At 40.9% G+C, this 18,663-nt stretch overlaps 3 protein-coding genes across 4 annotated transcripts in view; 2 read left to right on the forward strand and 1 right to left on the reverse strand.

The window, feature by feature from the left end:
* rpl27 (ribosomal protein L27) overlaps positions 1-1,379 on the forward strand; it is a 3,973-nt gene extending 2,594 nt beyond the window's left edge. The window contains exons 4-5 of the mRNA XM_020605385.1: positions 116-226; positions 1,294-1,379. Of these exons, the coding sequence (XP_020461041.1) occupies positions 116-226; positions 1,294-1,342 (160 nt within the window). The 3' untranslated portion in view covers positions 1,343-1,379. The remainder of the gene's footprint in view (positions 1-115; positions 227-1,293) is intronic.
* Positions 1,380-2,117: 738 nt separating this feature from the next.
* Positions 2,118-8,648, forward strand: ifi35 (interferon-induced protein 35). 2 transcript variants are annotated; one of them, XM_020605556.1, is made up of 10 exons: positions 2,118-2,216; positions 2,332-2,548; positions 2,868-2,942; positions 3,869-4,027; positions 5,965-6,081; positions 6,162-6,306; positions 7,201-7,310; positions 7,399-7,582; positions 7,762-7,865; positions 8,013-8,648. In XM_020605556.1, the coding sequence occupies exons 2-10, from the start codon at positions 2,534-2,536 to the stop codon at positions 8,217-8,219; spliced, it is 1,116 nt and encodes a 371-aa protein (XP_020461212.1). In that variant the 5' UTR covers positions 2,118-2,216; positions 2,332-2,533; the 3' UTR covers positions 8,220-8,648. The 2 variants fall into 2 exon arrangements, with proteins under 2 accessions (XP_020461212.1, XP_020461213.1); XM_020605557.1 differs by having other exon boundaries at positions 2,153-2,216; positions 2,522-2,548.
* Positions 8,649-10,215: 1,567 nt separating this feature from the next.
* On the reverse strand, positions 10,216-18,227 carry bcat2 (branched chain amino-acid transaminase 2, mitochondrial). The gene is made up of 11 exons (XM_020605542.1): positions 17,982-18,227; positions 16,759-16,830; positions 16,033-16,233; positions 15,622-15,732; positions 14,894-15,013; positions 14,426-14,589; positions 13,159-13,301; positions 12,942-13,027; positions 12,370-12,510; positions 12,088-12,162; positions 10,216-10,892 (listed from the first exon to the last, which is right to left on the reverse strand). The coding sequence occupies exons 1-11, from the start codon at positions 17,997-17,999 to the stop codon at positions 10,851-10,853; spliced, it is 1,173 nt and encodes a 390-aa protein (XP_020461198.1). The 5' UTR covers positions 18,000-18,227; the 3' UTR covers positions 10,216-10,850.
* Positions 18,228-18,663: the final 436 nt, after the last annotated feature.

Here is an 18,663-nt window from a genome sequence, read left to right on the forward strand (position 1 = left end):
CAGGAATTATTTCCAGCTTTGGTCTTGTTTGAAGAGAGCGGTCCTGATGAGCAACCCTTTGCAGGGAAACCGAAGTATTTCAACCGCTTTTCATTGTTGCCCCCTTTTCCTTCAGATACTCTGTGGATATTCCTCTGGACAAAACTGTTGTCAACAAGGACGTCTTCAGGGATCCTGCTCTCAAGCGCAAAGCCAGGCGGGAGGCCAAGATCAAGTTTGAGGAGAGGTGAGTTGCCCATTTGCTTTAAGATCACATGGTGTTTATGTTCAGATTTTAATGAAGACAGTTAAAGTCTGGGTAAATCAGTGAATTGTTGCTAAACATATCAGTGTTAGAAAATAGTTGCTCAAAACATGAAAAGACTGAACTATGTAGAGTGGAATTGTGGAGTTAGACCGTTTCATCGTTTCAGATTTTTTTTTGAGTGGGGCAGAAAGCATGGCTTGATGATCCTTGAGTTTCACACTGCAGCTGTCCTTGAGATTCACTTCTCCTGGGCTTGCTGTCTTCACTGCTGCGACAGCCCCTGTGTGTGTGGGAGCTTGATGTCTTGTTCAGACATCAACGCACAGGAGAGGCCACTCCATAAACACCAAAACCATATTTCTTATCTCACAGTGGTCTTTGATAAAATGCTCCTGTAGAGCCCCGGCCGACTCCATGCGGTTCCAACAGCATTTTGTGTTCACACACACTGTGTCTGACTTACATGAATTGTCTTCCTGAGAACAGATGTAAATGTTGTTACATATGGCGAGGACATCATTTCTGGCTGCTGATAACTGTAGCTATGTGACATGTTCTGCTTTTAGGCATCTGAAGTTCACTGAGAACACGTATATAAAACATCTCATCCAAAAATGCAATACAGTCTTAAAGTCAGGGTAAAGTAGAAATAACTGTTTTGAGTTGATCACACCACCCAGACAAAGTTGAACGATTAAAAAGATTGCTAAGTAAAAATCATGAAAAAAAAAGAGTATTCTCTGCTCTGAAATGCTGCCGGTGAAGACACTGAAACCATCATGGATGTATTAACAGAGAACATAGGAAAGCTGCATTTCTGGGGAAAAGCATAACTAGCTAGCAAACGGTAGGGTGTAGCAGGTGTAGTAACGTCAGACAGGAGTTTTATAGGGTAAATGTTCTAAGTATAGTACTGTAGCTGTGAGTAATGACAGCTGTAGTGTTCAGATTGGTGCTGTGTGAAGTGGAGAGTGTTTGTACTGAAAATGTAGACCACCTCCAGGGTTTTCACAGAAAATGTGCTAAATTTTTGTTTTTGTTTCCAGGTACAAGACGGGCAAGAACAAGTGGTTCTTCCAGAAGCTCAGATTCTAAATTCACTTGGTTTCACAAATAAATGTTTAAAAATGAATTTGGTTCTTGGCTCCTTTTTGACACACTTTATTTTGTACTAAATAAATTTATCTCCCATGAGTATATTTATTGTAGAGACTAACTACAAAAAATTTTGAGTGGCTTAAACTTCATATTTGGTGAACAGTGGTGGAAAGTAATAAGCTATATTAAGTACTGTACTGTAGAACATCTTTGCAGTACTAGTATTTTACTTTGGTGTTCAAATAGACCTTTTACACAGCAGACATTTTGAGTTATCAGTAGAAAAAGGGCAGCTGTTTAACAACCATGGCTAAGTTCTGTGTCCCACTAAACAAACATGCACAATACCACGATCCTGGAAATGGCATAAATGAAATGCAGTCATGTTAAGTGTTAGTAAGAAAAACACAGGTGTAATTTCTAGGACACGTCCAACTGTCTGTTAAAAAGGGCCTGTTCTGTGCTACTTAATACCTCCACCATGGTGTTTGAAGCCAAGTATTAACTTCATGACATGTAGTTGATACCTTGTGCTACAGGCTACATTGAGAGTATGATTTTACATACATGATCATATTTATAAACTATATTAGGTTAAAATTCTCTTCACTCGACCAACTGCAATAGTAAAATTCTACTCTCCGCACCAATGTGGGATGGGACATTTTGCAGAATGAGGACTGTGTTGGTACTTTTGATGTTGGATACTGAAGGCAGCCGATGTAATGCGAAAAGTCAGTTTTTCGACAGCACCTGAAGGCATCACGTGGCTTGCACCGCCCCCTAGTGGAGAGCTGCCATGGTCAGTCGGCTTCCTTCTGCTGAGAAATAGAAACTGAAAGAATGAGAGTGAGCTCGGCGTCGATAGAAGGTAAGTTCACACTCAAGTCTTTATTTAATACAAAATTTTAAAAAAGCTAAGTTTTGGTTAAACACTAACAGCGTAGTTGGATTATAAGTTGAACAACATTTTTTGTTTTGTGCAGGTTGTCCGGAGTTAGGCCATTTAAAAAGATTGGAAGTCGGTGTGTTTATACGAAAGCAGGCCCTACACTACATTTCTATCTGCTTAGTTTTATGAAGTCTTTCTTGGTGGCACCGTCTTTGTTTGACCTACCTAAACACACGTGAAACCCACTTTGACAACACCTGAACCCATTTTGTGAATGATTCCAGGTTACTTTCACCATGTCTTCAGATGAGGTAAGGCGTCATTGTTCTTCCTTATATTTTATACAAGCAAATATTATACATAACATTTTACATAGTAAACCTAATATTCCAGTTAGAGGCATTTTCTCTCTGTTGACCCACTGAAACATTTGTTTGTTTTTCGTTACATAAAACTAGTATCACTTTCGCTTCTGAGACTGACTTACCCTCATTAAAATGTCTGTCACAGCTTCTCTGCATCATGCGTCCAGGATTCCGATAAGGATTAATTTAAGAACATCCCTGAGATTATAAATGTTTATTATCCTCCGCTTTGTTTGAGAGACAGCTGTGTGTCCTTGTGTTTTAGGAAATCTCTCTGGTGAACCCAGACATGTCCGAGGACACCTTGGAGGGAACCAAGGCTCAAATCGACAAGTACAAGGTGCACAAACACTCATGATTTACCTGAGACTCGTACACTGTGGCTTGCAATGTAGTGGTCACTTTATTAGGTACAGCCATGCAATCCTTTGCAATTCAGTGCAACTGTTCTGGCATATATTCTAATTATGGGACATTTATAATGTTTTGTGACTGATGTAAATTCAATGATATGTTTATGATTGAGGCCATAGTTAAAGGTGCTGATGCACCGGACTGCATTATATTTAGATGTATTTCTAATTGTTTTGTCCTTTGTTTTACAAACAATAATATGAAGTCCAGTATAACAACACCTCAGTCCTGAAACATGTAGTTTAACTGACACCTCTGACAGTTTAGAAATATTATTGACATAATAAAAGTAGAGTTTGTTTCTTTTTACTATAAATTAGGGGAAAACTACAACTTTCTTTTGAAAAATCAGAAGGTTCCTAGAACAAATAGGTTTCTAGTCCAGACCACATAACACATTTTCCTTCTTCGGGCTCTGTGCTTTGGCATATTTCGTTTGAAATAAATGAAGTACCAAATTTTATAGGGAAAACTTGAATGTGCTTGTTTGTTACCCCGTCAGTTGGACAACCTTCAAACGTTCTCATTTATTTTAAAAGCAACGGAGAGCTCAATGTTTCCAATGATGACAAAATATGCCCGTTTTAAAAGGATGCACCAGAGATCTGTGTGATTTTGTCACAATCTTATTTATTGAATTAAGAGCTGCAATGATTATTCAGTAAACCAATCAGCATACAGTTAATCAACAGCAATTCTGATAAAGTCTGCAGTTGTAAACTAAACATCTTTGCGTTTTAGAGTATTGGTCAGACAAAACAAAATATTTAAAGATGTCACCATGGACATCTAGAATGAAAATGATTGTTAGTTGCAGACCTAATGGACACAGCTTTAATTCTGTATCCACAGAAAAAATATGATCAGCTGATCCAGGAGCAGAAGGAGCTGATTGCTGCTAGGGACGACGTGCATGATATGACTCTGAAGTTCAAGCAGCGCGCTGAAAAACTGGCCCAGACTCTGGAAGACGACAAGCTCTCCCACAATCAGCAGATTGTAAATGAGAAGGTATGGTTTTTTTATGTAACCCTCCACCCACCTCTGGTTTTTTGATTAGTTACTTTTCACTCAGACATTTGAGCTCCACAGTGCAGAATGATGTACAGTCTTATGCAAAAGTTTAGGCACCCCTTGATAAATAACAGATTTTGGTGATTTTTTATTTGAACAGATGTTAACACAGTTTCTCTTGGAAATGGAAAAAATGCACAATATTTTCTGCAAACAGTGATGCATAGTTACTTCTTATGCCATAAATTGAACAAAAATAAAAAATAAAAACATGATTATGGCATGGTGCAAAAGTTTGGGCACCCTAAGAGTTCCAGAGTCTCAAAGTCTCTCACAAGGTATCAGACCTTAATCAGCTCGTTAGATCTGATGCACAGCAACAGCTGTCATTGGTAAATGCCAATTTCAAAGCTGTACAAATACTTTGACTCTTCAAACCTTGTGCACACACTTGTGGACACCCAGCAACCATGGGTTCCTCTAAGCAGCTGTGTAAGACCCTGAAAATGAAAGTTATTGATGCCCACAATGCAGGAGAAGGCTACAAGAAGATAGCAAAGCGTTGTCAGCTTGCAGTTTCCACAGTAAGAAATGTAATTAAGAGATGGCAGATCAGGGGAACTGTGGAGGTCAAGATGAGATCTGGAAGACCAAGAAAACTCTCGGACAGAACTGCTCGTATGCTGGTCAGAAAGACAAATCAAAACCCCCATTTGACTGCAAAAAACCTGCAGGAAGATTTAGCAGACTCAGGAGTGGTGGTGCACCGTTCCACTGTGCAGCGATGCTTGCACAGACAAGGCCTTCATGGAAGAGTCAGCAGAAGAAAACCTTATCTGCGTCCCCATCATAAAATCCAACGTCTGAAGTATGCAACAGGACATCTACAGAAGCCCGATGCGTTTTGGAAACAAGTGCTGTGGACTGATGAAGTTAAAATAGAACTCTTTGGACACAATCAGCAAAGGCATGTTTGGAGAAAAAAAGGAGCAGCATTTCATGAAAAGAACACCTTGCCAACTATTAAGCATGGGGGTGGATCTATCATGCTCTGGGGTTGTGTTGCAGCCAGTGGCACAGGAAACATTGCACGGGTGGAGGGAAGAATGGATTCCACTAAATACCAGCAAATTCTGGAAGCAAACATCACACCATCTGTAAAAAAGCTGAAGCTGAAAAGAGGATGGCTTCTACAACAGGACAATGATCCTAAACATACCTCGAAATCCACTATGGAATACCTCAAGAGACGCAGGCTGAAGGTCTTTTCACATTCACCTGCTGAAGTTTCTCTGTGCTCACCTGAGCCCAGCCCAGGTGTTGTACCTTCATCCTGCTGACTGTGGTGTAACCAGAAGAGCATCACACTTGAAAACCCCTAGCGAGCAGAGAAAAATACAAAAGATGTCTGTGGCCATTTCTGGACCAAAACCAAGAAATATATTCCCCTCACTTGAGTCTGCATACTGTCATTAAACCTGCCTTTTTTGTCAACACAAAATATGATTTAAAAAAAGTATAAAAAATAGACAAAATATAACTGAGTTGAGATCTGGTGACTGTGAAGGCTGTAGCACATGATTCACATCATTTTCAGCCTCATCAAACTGTTCAGTGACCCCTTGTGTCCCATGGATGGGGGCACTGTCATACAACAATCAAAGCATATAATTAGTTTAAAAAACGTGTCAAACGCCTTCATAGTTCACTCGGAATTGATGTGATGAATGACATCTTGGACTCTGAGTTGAAGCTGAGTCTTTTTTTAGTTTTGCTTTCTCTTATATCCTGTTTTAGTCATATATGCAACCATGACTACTTCATAAAATAGAGTATTATAAAGAAGGAACAATAGATAAAGGACTATGAAAAGGCTTTTTCATATTGTAAATATGGTTACCACTGTAGTGATCATCTAAATTTCTGTCTTCTAGGCGAGGCAGCAGATTCTGAAGGAGGAGGAGACTGAACTAATCAAGGAGCTCCAGAAAGTCGAGGCAGCTCTGAAGAAGGAAGAGGCCAACAACTCCCATCTGAAACAGCAGACAGATGTACGGCAGTCTCAGCAGGCAAGGCCACCTGCAGCCTGTTCTGTGGCTGTCCTCAGTAAACCTGTACCTGTCAATTTCAGGTGTTCACTGCTGTGCCAGAGAGGAGTGTCGTCTTCCGTGGGTCGACAGGAAACCCAAGTGACACCCAGACATTTGAAATGGAGTCGCATATAGTCTACCCAATGAACGGTGGAACGGCACTGATTACGTTTGAGGAGCAAGTGGGTGAGTCTTTATTTCTACAGCACCTTTCACCTTGTTGCAGTTGTTACACATAAAACACAGAACCACAGATAATCTCATACAAAGAGGGAGTTTCTGCAGAGTTTCTAACTAAAACAGAAAAAGCATAAAACCTGAAAATGTTAATGTGGTTGCCAGATTTGAGGGGCTTTGGTGCAGAATAGGAATTAAAAGTCTATCAATATTTAACAGAGCCAAACCATGGAGGGCATTTGTAATAGGTTTGATTCTAGGCCTAGTTATTTAAAAGCTAAGTTAATAATGCAATGATTCATTTCTATTGCCTTTGAAAACAAAAGACTGGGCTTCTTGATAAACAGATAATGTATGAATGTACAGTAGCTCTGCATGAGAGGCCAGATTGCACCACTAGAGGGCACTGTCTGGTCATTGTGTTGGATTTTGTCAGTGGAGTGGTTAGAAATGCCAATATGATTCATGTAATAACTGGTTGTATATACAGATAGTTCTGTAAATGCATGAGTATTTTTGTTTCAGTGGTGAACTTGAGATTTAATATTGGGAAGTGGCCCTGTGAAATTTTGAGTTTGGCACATCTTACCAGAGGCAAGCACTTAATGTCCCCTGTGCTAATCAGTCTGATGGATTTTGTACTTTCGACACAATTCAAGATGAACTAGGACTATGGGCTCGTATGTTAGAGATTAGGTAACTATGCACCTTCAGGCTGTTGTTTTATCTAAAGGTGCATATTTTGTGGCTCATGTCAATCAGCACAAACCAAACATTTGGGCCTCTGGGAACTGCTTCAACAACAACATGCTTCTCATGGTCAGTTTTAAACTCTTAATACCCTGTCTGCAAGGGAAACTGCCTTGTTTTATTATGTCTGATGCTGAATAACCCTGCCATCAGTGGCTAAGAACATCCTGGACATGAAGAAGCATCGGGTGGATCTGGGAGGAGAGTGCTGCATCACGGTGGAGGCCAGGCCAGTTCAGCTGCTGCTACCCCAGCTGGTGGAGGTACAACAGAGTTGGAATCTCTTTTTGAGCCTGCTCAGGTGCAGTATTAACTTTCTTTAAGTGATCTGTGCCTGTGTCTGTCCTGCAGATTGAATCTGAGGTTTGCCCTCAGCGCATTTTAATCTCTAATCTGCCCAAGATGGACACCGAGGCATTGTTGAACAAACTAGAGATCCACTTCTCCAAGAGAAAACACGGAGGTGGAGAGGTGGAAGACTGTGAGATGTTGCCTGACTCTGGGACCGTGGTGCTCACGTTTGTGGAGAATAACAGTGAGAAAACTCAGATCTGCATATTTCATACTGACATGATGGAATATAGTTACAGTTGAAGGTTATTAGTATAATAATACATCAGGATAGTGATTAGATAATGACAAAAAAAATTAACAAGTTATTTTTTCATTGCAAAATGCATTGACAGTTGGTCTGAATCTTTCTACTTTTCTCAGTTGCCAAAAAACTGACCTCTACAGAATACCATGAGGTGAAGTTACAAACGATGCACAGAGTGAGGGTGACTCCTTTTCTGAATGGAAAGATTACAAACTTGAAGGTAAGCATTTGTCAGGAGGCCATGATCCATAAGGCAGGGGAAAAAAGCAGACTTTCTAAAATGTTTTTTTGGAAATATAATATTTCTTATTGTATAAGTTAAGTCAAGATAAAGTTACATTTCCCATCTTGTCTGTGGTGTGGACAGACCAACATGTTGGCGTGTCCTCGGACGGTGCTGCTGACAGGAATCCCTGACGTCATGGAGCAAGAGACCCTGCAGGATACGCTGGAAATCCACTTCCAGAAAAGCAGCAATGGCGGAGGAGAAATCGAAGCTTTCCTCTACAACCCGTTGGGTCAGCACACTTTGGCACTGTTTGAAGGAATCTCCCCAAAGAGCGAGGAGAAGTAGGCTATAGATTTACCATTGCTGCTAAAAAATGGAGTCCTCAAGTTCAGGGTAATTTGTCAGATTAAACACTGGATCCACCCTGCTAACACAGTTTACTCCTGGGTGTTTGTACCTTTTACATGGAAGTCAGTATAGTTGTGAACTTCTTATCTAGGGGTGTTTCTTGGGATCAATAAGGATCTGATGCCTGTCACTACCAGTGATATAAATTATTATCAAAGTATTATCAAACTTATATTCATAGACAAAGTGTTTCCTGGGTCCCGTCTGTCTGGTTATTCAAAATATAAATTAGTGGGAATAACATTCACAGTATAATTACAATGATGGAACAGCCTCATTAATCCACAAGTAATCTGTACCTCTGCTGTGTAAATTGTTGACAACACTGTTTACGTTCCTTCCAGTGCAATTAAACTGTTACGTAAAATGGCACAAGACGTTTTTGTTTTACAGTACAAGTTAGGAGGAATATGACATTTTGGTAAATGCATTTCGTAGGGAGCTAATGTTAGATGAGAAGATTGATAGCTGAGTTGGTGGGCACACAAGGCAACAGTCAGCAGCTGGTGAGCTTAGCTAGGCCTGTTCACTAATCCATCCGTGCATATCACAGCACTAGTGGACATCATGCAAAGTTTAAAAAAAAGTTTTGCTCGTATGGAGCGAGGCACACTAACAAATCATGCCATCTGTTTCATAGGGTTTAACTAGTGTTTCTACTGGGTACTGTACTCTTAAGCCAATAATTATCTCATCAATTAGCAAAGATTTTTCATACTACATAACTGGTATCTGTTTGAAATGTCTTCATTTAATGATGAGGGGAAAAAGGTGTAAAACCTTAACTGTCGGGCACCAGACAAAAATCTGCAGTGAGAGACCACCATGATGACATAAAGACACTCAGATGAGGTTTATTGTAAAAACATAGCAGCCAAGTAAAAGTAACAGCACATAAGGAGCTAAACTTAAAGAATCCAGCTATATCACCTCGTGCACAAACCACAGACCCACAAGAAAACAAGCTCACAGACTGTCAGGCACTTAAGAGATGGACAGGTGTACAGTATGTGTCAAAAATAGTGTAGAACCTTGGATTGCGAGTGTTTTGCAAGATGAGCAAAAAATTTTGATTCGATATACAAGCAAGGTCTCGCAATGAGTAGTATGTACACTTTGAGCGTCACGTGACGTACGTCAACTGAGCCGATGGGTCTTGTGCTTCACTCGTATAGTCAACATCTGTGCAGGTTATTTTTATTTTTACTTTATACTGTATTTTGTATCACCGTAATCATTTTTATATGGATAAGTGGGTGTGGAACGAATCATCTGAGTTTCCATTATTTCTTATGGGGAAATTTGCTTTGGATTACGAGCACATTGCCAGAAGGAACTATACTCGCAATCCAAGGTTCCACTGTAAATCGAGAGGGAGGAAGAGCAGCGAGGGAAGCAGGGAATACAGCAAAACACTGGTGACAGTCAAATACTTTGGAAGACAGCTGACCTAATTTCACATTAAGATAAGGAAATGAATAATTTAAAAACTCTTAAAAAAAGGAAACCCATCTACATGTTACTGTACATCGTTTTCATAACTTGTGCAGGAGAAACTGCCAGCATCCAAGAGTCCTGCTCATCTGCGGCATGTAGCGCTACTGTCATCCTACCATTGTGCATGCTGAAGTTCACTTAGACCTCACCTCGAGTTTTGTGCAGTCCTTTTCGAAACAGACAAAACCAGCAAACGTAAAAGCCGCTTCCTGTGAAACACTCACTTTACTTGACATTAACCATGGTCAGTGCAAACTCTGGTGTCAAAGTGACATGGCCCCAGTACTCTCTCTGATCATTATGTACATGACAGTAACTGGATGTTCTGTGATTAATTTACACGTATTCACGTTGCGAGTTCAACTACTCACATGTAACAGTTATACGTTTCGGAGAAAACACCACAGGTTGTTCCAAGTAGTACAGGATATTTACATTTTTTTCTGTTGCACAATACTTAAAAATACATTTCCTGATGAAAACTGCACTTGTATAATGCCGTCTAGTGTCACGTTTCACACACAAATACACAGCTGCTTTAGTATTGCAAAGACTTCACCTACTGCACTGTCATTTTGTGTTTTTCATTAATGCTAGAATGCACTGCTGATGAAAATGAATGTGTGCTATTAACCGTGAGTACTGCCATCACAAGGAATTAATCCAAGCGGGATTTAAGGACAAACACTTAAACTAGACACTTGTGTCATGCTAGTGTAACAGATATCACCACCAAGCATGTGTCATCTTTGTTTTGATTATCTTAGGATCTGGTTGGTTTTTCTCTTCCCAATGAGAGCAGTTTTTTTTTAGTACATACCTTGAGGTTAAGATCATTGCATTGCATATCGTCGTCAATATTGCTTTCCAAAGCAAATGGTCACATTCGACCTACCAGTCTGCAGACAAAGGAACATCTGTAAAAGCCACCTGAGAGGATCCATCTCTTCAGGTTGGTAAAGAAGCAGGAGTGCCTTAGCGGGTTAAAGGGGGGTAGATGGGGCTACTTGTTGTTCAAAGTGGAATTATGAGACTAACTGTTGATATGATTGGTGTGTGTAAAATGACCATTTAAACGACCAGAGGTGCCCATTCGCTTGGCTTGTGTCCGTACTGGGTGAAGCAGGGAACAGCAGCAACAAGGGGAAAAAAGGAAAAATAAATGTTACAGCAGGAAATGTTTTATGGAAGCACATTGCATTCACCAAAGAAGGAAAAAACTGGAGGATCTTATAATTGTGACTAATAATTATGAAATCCTGATTGTCAAATCATGAGATCCGGATCTCGTATTTATGAGATAATGTAGGGGTTGGAATTCTGCAGGACCTGCCTGAAAATCATCAGGTCTTTTTCTTTAGTATCAAAGTAACTGAGTGATAGTTGTCGCTACTTCCAATAGCACATGGCAAAGGCGAACTGTTAATAGGTCATTCAACCTACTTAATGTTCCAAAACCTAAACAAATATAGGCTAAAATGGGCCTCAAAGTGGCTGCCTACAGTCTAACTCAACATATACATGTACTGAGCAGGAGTTGGAAAGCTTCAGAACCTGCTTGAAAAACATCTGGTTTTTAAGGTTTCTTCAGTATTTACGCAGTTCGGACAGTCCATCCAACAGTACTCAAACCATTTATCCGACACAGCAAAATGACCTGCTAATAGCTAATCCAACACATAAATAAATACAGCCTAGGCTAAAAATGGCACCCAAATTACAACCCGTATTGTGAGGCGCTTCATCCGTGGAAACATTACATAGCCTATACTGCTCATTTCTTGTCAGAATTAATATCAGGCTAGGTTACGGTTGCTATTTAAGATGACAGGCATTATAGGCTACCTGATATTCAAGACCCTATAGACTATCTATATAATGAATACAAGCTCAAGTACCAATGTTTTTTTTTTTTTGCATTGTATTTTGGAAAATGTCACAGATGTTAAAAGTTCAAATCATGTGAACAGATCATACTTATACTCATATCGCCGAATTACTTTAAAACAAAGAATTAGCTAAAATCTGATTTTCAGGGAAGTTCTGCAACGTTTCTCCTAATTATGAGATCAGGATCTCATAATTGCAAGAATTAAAAGAAAAATTGTCATTGACACTAAGAAAATTATATACTGTTTATTATGATACAGTGCTCCCTCATGAAGCAGATAATGTTCAGGTTTTGCTCAAACCATTACTGAGACGTATTTGTGACTAATGTATCAGTTTCATCTATGTGTACATCATAAACTGGTAACTGAGAGCAATGTCTTGAGTGTAAACCACCGCTGAATTTAAGCACACCTACCTGAATGTCAGTAAGCTCTTTGTAGAACCTCTTTGCCAGGTCCGGACCATTCTTCATGGTAGGTATCTGGTACGTCTGAGAGAAAGACAGAAGCAAGCGCAGATGTTTACATTTGAGTCCTTTATCCAGTACTGTTGGCATGAATGACTTAAAATCAGTACATCTATATGCACCTAACTGGATTACAGTGGGCTCCAATGCTCCACTGCTTTCTGTCACTATCAAAGAATTGAAGGTTCCAAACTAATTATTGAGAAACGTGCACAAAGGGTGAGCTCCCACCTTTCCTTTGTAGAGGAGGCTGTCGACAGGACAGACCACACAGGCAGTCCCTGCTCCAAACACCTCCAGGATCCTTCCAGCATCCAGAGCCCCAAGCAGCTCCTTCATGCCTATCGTACACTCGGTCACTTTAAACTCACCCTGAAATGCAACAAAAGTCAAGATGACATGTCAAAGTGGATCTCTGAACAGTCATGTTCAGAGATCCACCCTTGAGAATACCAGGGTGATGAATGTAAATACACACAGCATACACTAAATGACTGAAGGAAAATTGATTTCTTAGTTACGACAGGTGACGTCTACTGAGATAACAGGTGAGCACCAAGACACTTTAACCTTAAAATACCTCTGGTTTATGATTCACCAAAAAAGTCTGAAAACTCCAAGTCACTATAAATCTTTCTAGTGTAAAGAGCTGCGGATTCAAGTGACAGTCTGTAAAAGGTGGCCCCTTTCACGTTGTTACTGTGTTTAGACTGTTATTTGAAATGAGGCTATTGCAAAACCAGTTACAGCTGCTTTAAATATGCATGATCCTTTGTGCTTGGTCTCCTCTCTGGTCATCTTACCCAGGCTCTGGCCAGGTCTAGCAGAGACTGTCTGGTGACTCCGGGGAGAATGATACCATCCAGAGGAGGGGTCACCAACTCTCTCTCTGCAGACATAAACACACACATTGCATATTTTTATAGTGTCTAGCAACAAAGCAGTCAAATATTTCCACAGAGAACAGGAGCAGATAGGAAACCCCAGGAAGATGTGAAGGATGACAGAGAAGAACCTAACCTCCTTTCTTATTGGTCCAGTAGATGAAGAGGTTCATGGTGCCGACCTCAGTGATCTCCTCCTGCTCTCCATAGAGCCACAGGACCTGCTGACAGCCTTGCTTCTGTGCCTCGCTCTGCACCGCTATCGTAGGCCCGTAGTTACTGGAGAGACAGTTAACAGACACAAGCATGACAAACGGGAAACAGGATGTCAGTGTGTACCTACTGAACACCCTAAGGTTTGATTCGCTTCATACTGGCTGGATTTTCAAAAATAGAGAATTTAGAAATGTCCTTGGGTATTAGGGTAATGTTTGAACATAAAGCCATCAAAGAATAGGAAGGGAAGCTTTCACACACAAACTAAATAATAATGATAACATAGCAATTATAAACACAGTGATTAGCCTGGAGTCCCATGGCCACTGGTGCTAAATCAGGCTTGAGAGCTGATCTGTGTCCTTGCTGTCCGAGAACAGATTTTGTTGGCTTAGTGAGTTACACGGGTGTTCAGTAGTGTTATGTAATCACACTGGCGCTGGTCAGGTGCTGCTTTAGCATACCAGTATCATGTGGAGGCGGGCCTGTGATTAGAGGCAGAGCGGAAAAAAGGGAGATTAAAGGTGCACCGACGGTGTCTGTAGAGCAAAAGCTACAGGGCTCTGTAATAGCCTTCTCTGTTGAAAAGAACACTGTACACACGGCATGTCTGTAGCTGCCTATCTACATCTCTAAAGCAAAGCAAAGCAGAAAATCCGGATTTTCCAGATCCTCAACTGAATAAAGCACAGCTGTGGCGTGAAGCACTTCAGAGCCAAATCTATTACCCCTATACAAATCTATGAATTTTACTGATATACTGCTTTAATTGGGAAACTTTGGATCACATCTGGACCTAGGAACTTTTGGTCCTGCTAATAAGATTACTCCCTAAGCTAAGTAACTAAATTTGTTATGTCTTTGCTGATTTCTGACAGCAGGACTTGAAGCTCTGTGGTATTTTTATTTTTGCAACAACAGAACAGACGTGGCAGTATGTGGGTGTTGATTAGACTAATGATCAGCAGGAGGTTCATCAGGTTGAAATAAGCAAGGCCCCTCAGAACAGACGTTTAGCATAAGAAAACTAAGTTCTTGTCTGAGGTCCATTAAGTTTACCACATGACTACCACATCTATGGATGGAGTGCTTTTGATCAGAAGGATCACTTTACTTATTATTACAGTAAACAGTATCTGTACTGTGCAGCTATACTGGACTTTCATGAGGAAAAATACCAAACTCACCCTCCCATCTTATAGGCCCCCACTCCTCCCTTCCAGGCTCTGAGATACGAAGGGTCCGCAAGTAGAGAAACTGGGTTGAAGGACCCTGTGGCAAAGTATGGTCCCACAGGGCCGACGATGACAAAGATCATGGCTTTTCCTGACCGAGACACTCCGAGGGACGGCTGCATGGCGGGTGTGGGTGGGAGACAAGTAATCAGGAGCAGAAAGTCAATTTGTATGGCAGTAAACAGAAAATGCTGGAGTGTTTGACACAGCTCGAGTGGGCTTATCCTCATGCATCCGAGTTCAGCCCCGCTGTGACATCACAACTGGCACAGTTTCAACACAACTGCTTTATGAGGAAGGAGAGTAGTTGAGCTGAGGTGAGAGCCTGCAGATGTCATTTGGAGCAAATGAAACGTTCAAGCTCAACTACAATTTAAAATGTTTAAGTTTACAAGCATCTTGTTAAGTGACGGGGCTCACCTCAGTTCCTATAAAGGTGGGTCTGATGTAAAGACTGGCGTTCTGGGAGTAGGGAACCCACTCCTTGTCAACCTCCACCAGCCTCCTGATGCACTCCAGCATCTCACCTTTATCAAACAACTGCAAAGGCAAAAGACAAGAACGTCACCTTGTGACTCCTTTTCACCACATTACTATTTATGTCATGTAATACATGTTTTTTTCCCACTTGTTCTTGAAACAAACCAGATAATCATAACGGTCAACATGTATTTATGTAGAAATATATAAATTGTATCTATGCTTATCAAAGACTGATATAAAAGGATAAATATAAAGTAATGAAATGAGCATGCAGTACATAAAGAGTCCGAATGTTTTCTTATGGCATCATTTTACCATTTTAAATCAAACTAAATTCTCTTCTCAGCATGACACCATTGCACTTCTTTTTTGTTCAAACAAAAATCCCCAAACATTTACTGCACTGACAAACAAGAAGAATCAACAGATTAGTCCATATCAGAAGCTGGAAACAGTAAACACTGATTTTTTTTTGGCTTGAAAAATGACTGTCCCTAGATTAAAAATGCTTTCCATCTCTGTAGCACAGAGCAAAGAACTGTGTGCTTCACCATGTGCTATGAACCCTTTGAAAGTCAAACGCTATCTGATGATCTGCCAAGACAGCGTAACCAAAACAAATATCATCTTCAATCCAAATGCAGCAGGTGTGGGTACAAACTCACAGGAAGGCAGCATCTCTCAGCGCCGCGATGCATCCTCTCCATGTTCAGCATGGGTCTGAACAGACGAATGTGGTTGTCAGCTCCACGAAATGCCTTCATGCCTTCGAACAGCTGCACAGAAGGTGAATGGAAACGCACATGACTTTGTTTGAGCTGGACACGTTCCACCAATATGCTGCACTAATGTACTGTATAGAGCCCTGTAATTATGTTTTGAATTAAGTTCTAAATATCAGACAGTTCATATCTGTTGGCTGATACAATGAAGGTTATATTAACAACAGCAAATAGTGTTGTAAACCTGTGAATGACTGGCCTTTACCTATTTTATGTATTCATGTGATAATCCCACAGTGTTTTAGGAAACTCATTTGTTGCTTTACAAGACCTAATGCAGCACTGTTTCCTTACCTCTACGGAGTAGTGCAGGGCAGAGGTGGCAGGGTGCAGCGACAGATTCTGGAAAGGTTTGATCTGAGGAGCCTCCCAGCCGCCCTTCTCCGACCAGTTGATGGTCAACATGTGGTCGGAGAACTGTTTGCCAAACAACAGGGTGGAAGGGTCGGGCTTTGGCTTGCATGCTGTGTTGTGTTCGATGGCGAGGTCTGCTGCCTGAGATGGAAACAGACAAGACGGCCAGGGACAGGCAGAGGAAGAGAAGCAGACGAAGAGCAGAGCGAGCGGCGAATACAGTGATTCTTTTCAAATTGTTATTTATGGAGCATGCTTTAAAAGGGCAATTAGAGCAGTATTACACAGAGTCAGTCAGAGTGCTGACTTGTCTGGTAAATTAGACAATTAAGTTCAGTTAAACTGAATTAAATAATTACAGCAGACAGACAGTGAGGGAGAGAGAGAGAGAGGGTGGATAGGGGGCAGGCATAATCTTTAAATTCTAGGCAACGTGTCCAAGCTAAAGTCAAAGAGACCAATTCCCTCTGTTAAAACAATACCACTTCCTTCTGTCCATATCATCACCATAATCTTTACTGCCAAGTATATTAAAATACAAGGAATTTGGCTCCAGTTCAGTGGAGTGCCCCAGATAAGACAGAATTAATAATAAATAGATAAAACACCAGACATGTACACAGGCCTTGCCCAGAGAGAAAGTAAACATAACCGTTCCCTCATTACCTTGAAGGAGCTGGCAAACCGCAGTGACCCAAAACAAAAGGGGAGGGCTTGAACCAGTCGTCCATGAAGTGCCTGCAAATGAAGCATGACCACCTTTTTACAAAACAGCACAGTCATTGTGGAAATCTAACTTACACACCCTCAGCTGACAGATAATTAGGTACACCTAGTTAAAACTAATGCAGACTAACCCAGTCATCATCACTTCATGTTAATGTGGAGTTAGGACTATATTAATTCTTATTTAACTTGTATATTTGAACTATCCGGGTAGTTGAATACATCTAAAACAGGTTGTGCTCTTGGTAATGTGAAATCCATATGTGCATTCTGAATGAGTGATGCAAGTTTTGCTTTTATTGCAATCACGAATAACGTTATGTGCAAGTATACCTACTATTTAACCGTAGTAACGTTTGCAATATGCATATATTAATCTGATGCACAAAATATTATCCTATTTTTGTTCACATGGGACCCACAGTCTGGAATTAAAGTACACCTGAATTATCAAATACTACCAGCAGTTTTATACTGTATTACCACAATAAATACTGTATTAATAAAAACGAAACACGTCGTATAATAGTGGGCTATAACATAAACGTGCCATATCCCTGAGGGAATGAATCGCCAACCTAAAAAGCCTCGTTCCTGCAGAAATGGATACTGCCTTCTAGCCCCACGCCAAGCTCCATTAGAAATGTTTGCAATTTAACGAAGACTTGATAATTGCGTAGCACAAACACTGGCAAAGTACCCCAGCATACAAGTAAACCCATAGTCATTCCGGTATAAAGAAAATATATTATTGTTAATCCACCAGTGACACGTTAAAAATGTCTAATTGGTTTGTAATGTCTAGTGCCATTCACCGCAGAGCGGTAACATAATTTTAAAAAGCATAAATTACAGATCTCATTTGTTGACTTTGCCGAATTTCAGGATTTTAGAGGATACGGATCGACGTTTTATGATCTAGTGTCTAGTTTTTGCGATAAGAAAGAGTTATTTAATTTACGGCTTTGTCAATGAGATTTGGTGTAATGTCACTTCCACGTTGCCGTTGCCAACCTCGGTGCTGCTGGGACAGACACGTCAGTCCGCGTGGAGCAGCCGGTTTTAACGACGCCTCTCTCGACACATCGCTTATTTAGGTGAATCATTTACCGGGACACTCGATATAAAGAGATAATAACACAGACATCAGCCAATGAACTCACCGCCGGGAGGACTGCCATCTCCGCTGCGAGGCGATGATAAATGAGATTTGTTCGTGCAGAAACAAACGCTCAGGTCAAATCCAACTTGAGTTCCGCCTTCAGATGTCCAATCCGTTGCGGAGCTCAGGTTAAGACATACTCATAGTCTTATGACCTTAGTTTGGTTTTAAACCACTTGTGGGTACCGTGCGAATCAGTTTTAATTTTTTAATGACGTTAACCTGGGCTGTTTTCATAAGAACGTTAGTGAATAAACGAGCCACAACAATTATTACAGTAAAACATGTTAGCTGTCTTTTTATAGTGACCGTTTTTATTGAATCAGTCGAGTATCACACATAAAGTCACCGGAGGCGTGACAGAAGCGTCGCATCCCATTGGAGGAAACAACCAGCAGGCGCACAGTGGGGGTTATTAGAGGTCAAAGCGGACGCTGCGGCGCGGGGTGTACCAGGTTGTGTTACACAGCAGCGTTGAGCTAAATGAATGAAAATCCTCCTGGTAGTCAAATCATTTTGTACTCATAACACAACCAGCAGACCTAAACATATTGTAATGACCCCTGGCGTGGAGGAGAGAGACCAGGTACACCGGTACAGCTAAACTAGCTAGCAGGGCGCTAGCACCTATGATTATTCCAGGCCCCATACACCGCACGACTCTGGATATCGCCTGGGCGTGT

This window comes from Monopterus albus, unplaced genomic scaffold (assembly GCF_001952655.1).
Source record: "Monopterus albus unplaced genomic scaffold, M_albus_1.0 scaffold70.1, whole genome shotgun sequence".
NCBI classification, from domain to species: Eukaryota; Metazoa; Chordata; class Actinopteri; order Synbranchiformes; family Synbranchidae; genus Monopterus; species Monopterus albus.

What these genes read in the sequence shown, in the direction of transcription:
- ifi35 (XM_020605556.1), top strand. An exon ending in AGCAGATTGTAAATGAGAAG is followed by an intron (nt 4,028 to 5,964) that starts GTATGGTTTTTT and finishes TCTGTCTTCTAG; the next exon opens with GCGAGGCAGCAGATTCTGAA. An exon ending in GAAAGATTACAAACTTGAAG is followed by an intron (nt 7,866 to 8,012) that starts GTAAGCATTTGT and finishes TGGTGTGGACAG; the next exon opens with ACCAACATGTTGGCGTGTCC.
- bcat2 (XM_020605542.1), bottom strand. An exon ending in GGTTTGCCAGCTCCTTCAAG is followed by an intron (nt 16,234 to 16,758) that starts GTAATGAGGGAA and finishes TTTCCATCTCAG; the next exon opens with GCAGCAGACCTCGCCATCGA. An exon ending in GCCTCCTCTACAAAGGAAAG is followed by an intron (nt 12,163 to 12,369) that starts GTGGGAGCTCAC and finishes TCTTTCTCTCAG; the next exon opens with ACGTACCAGATACCTACCAT.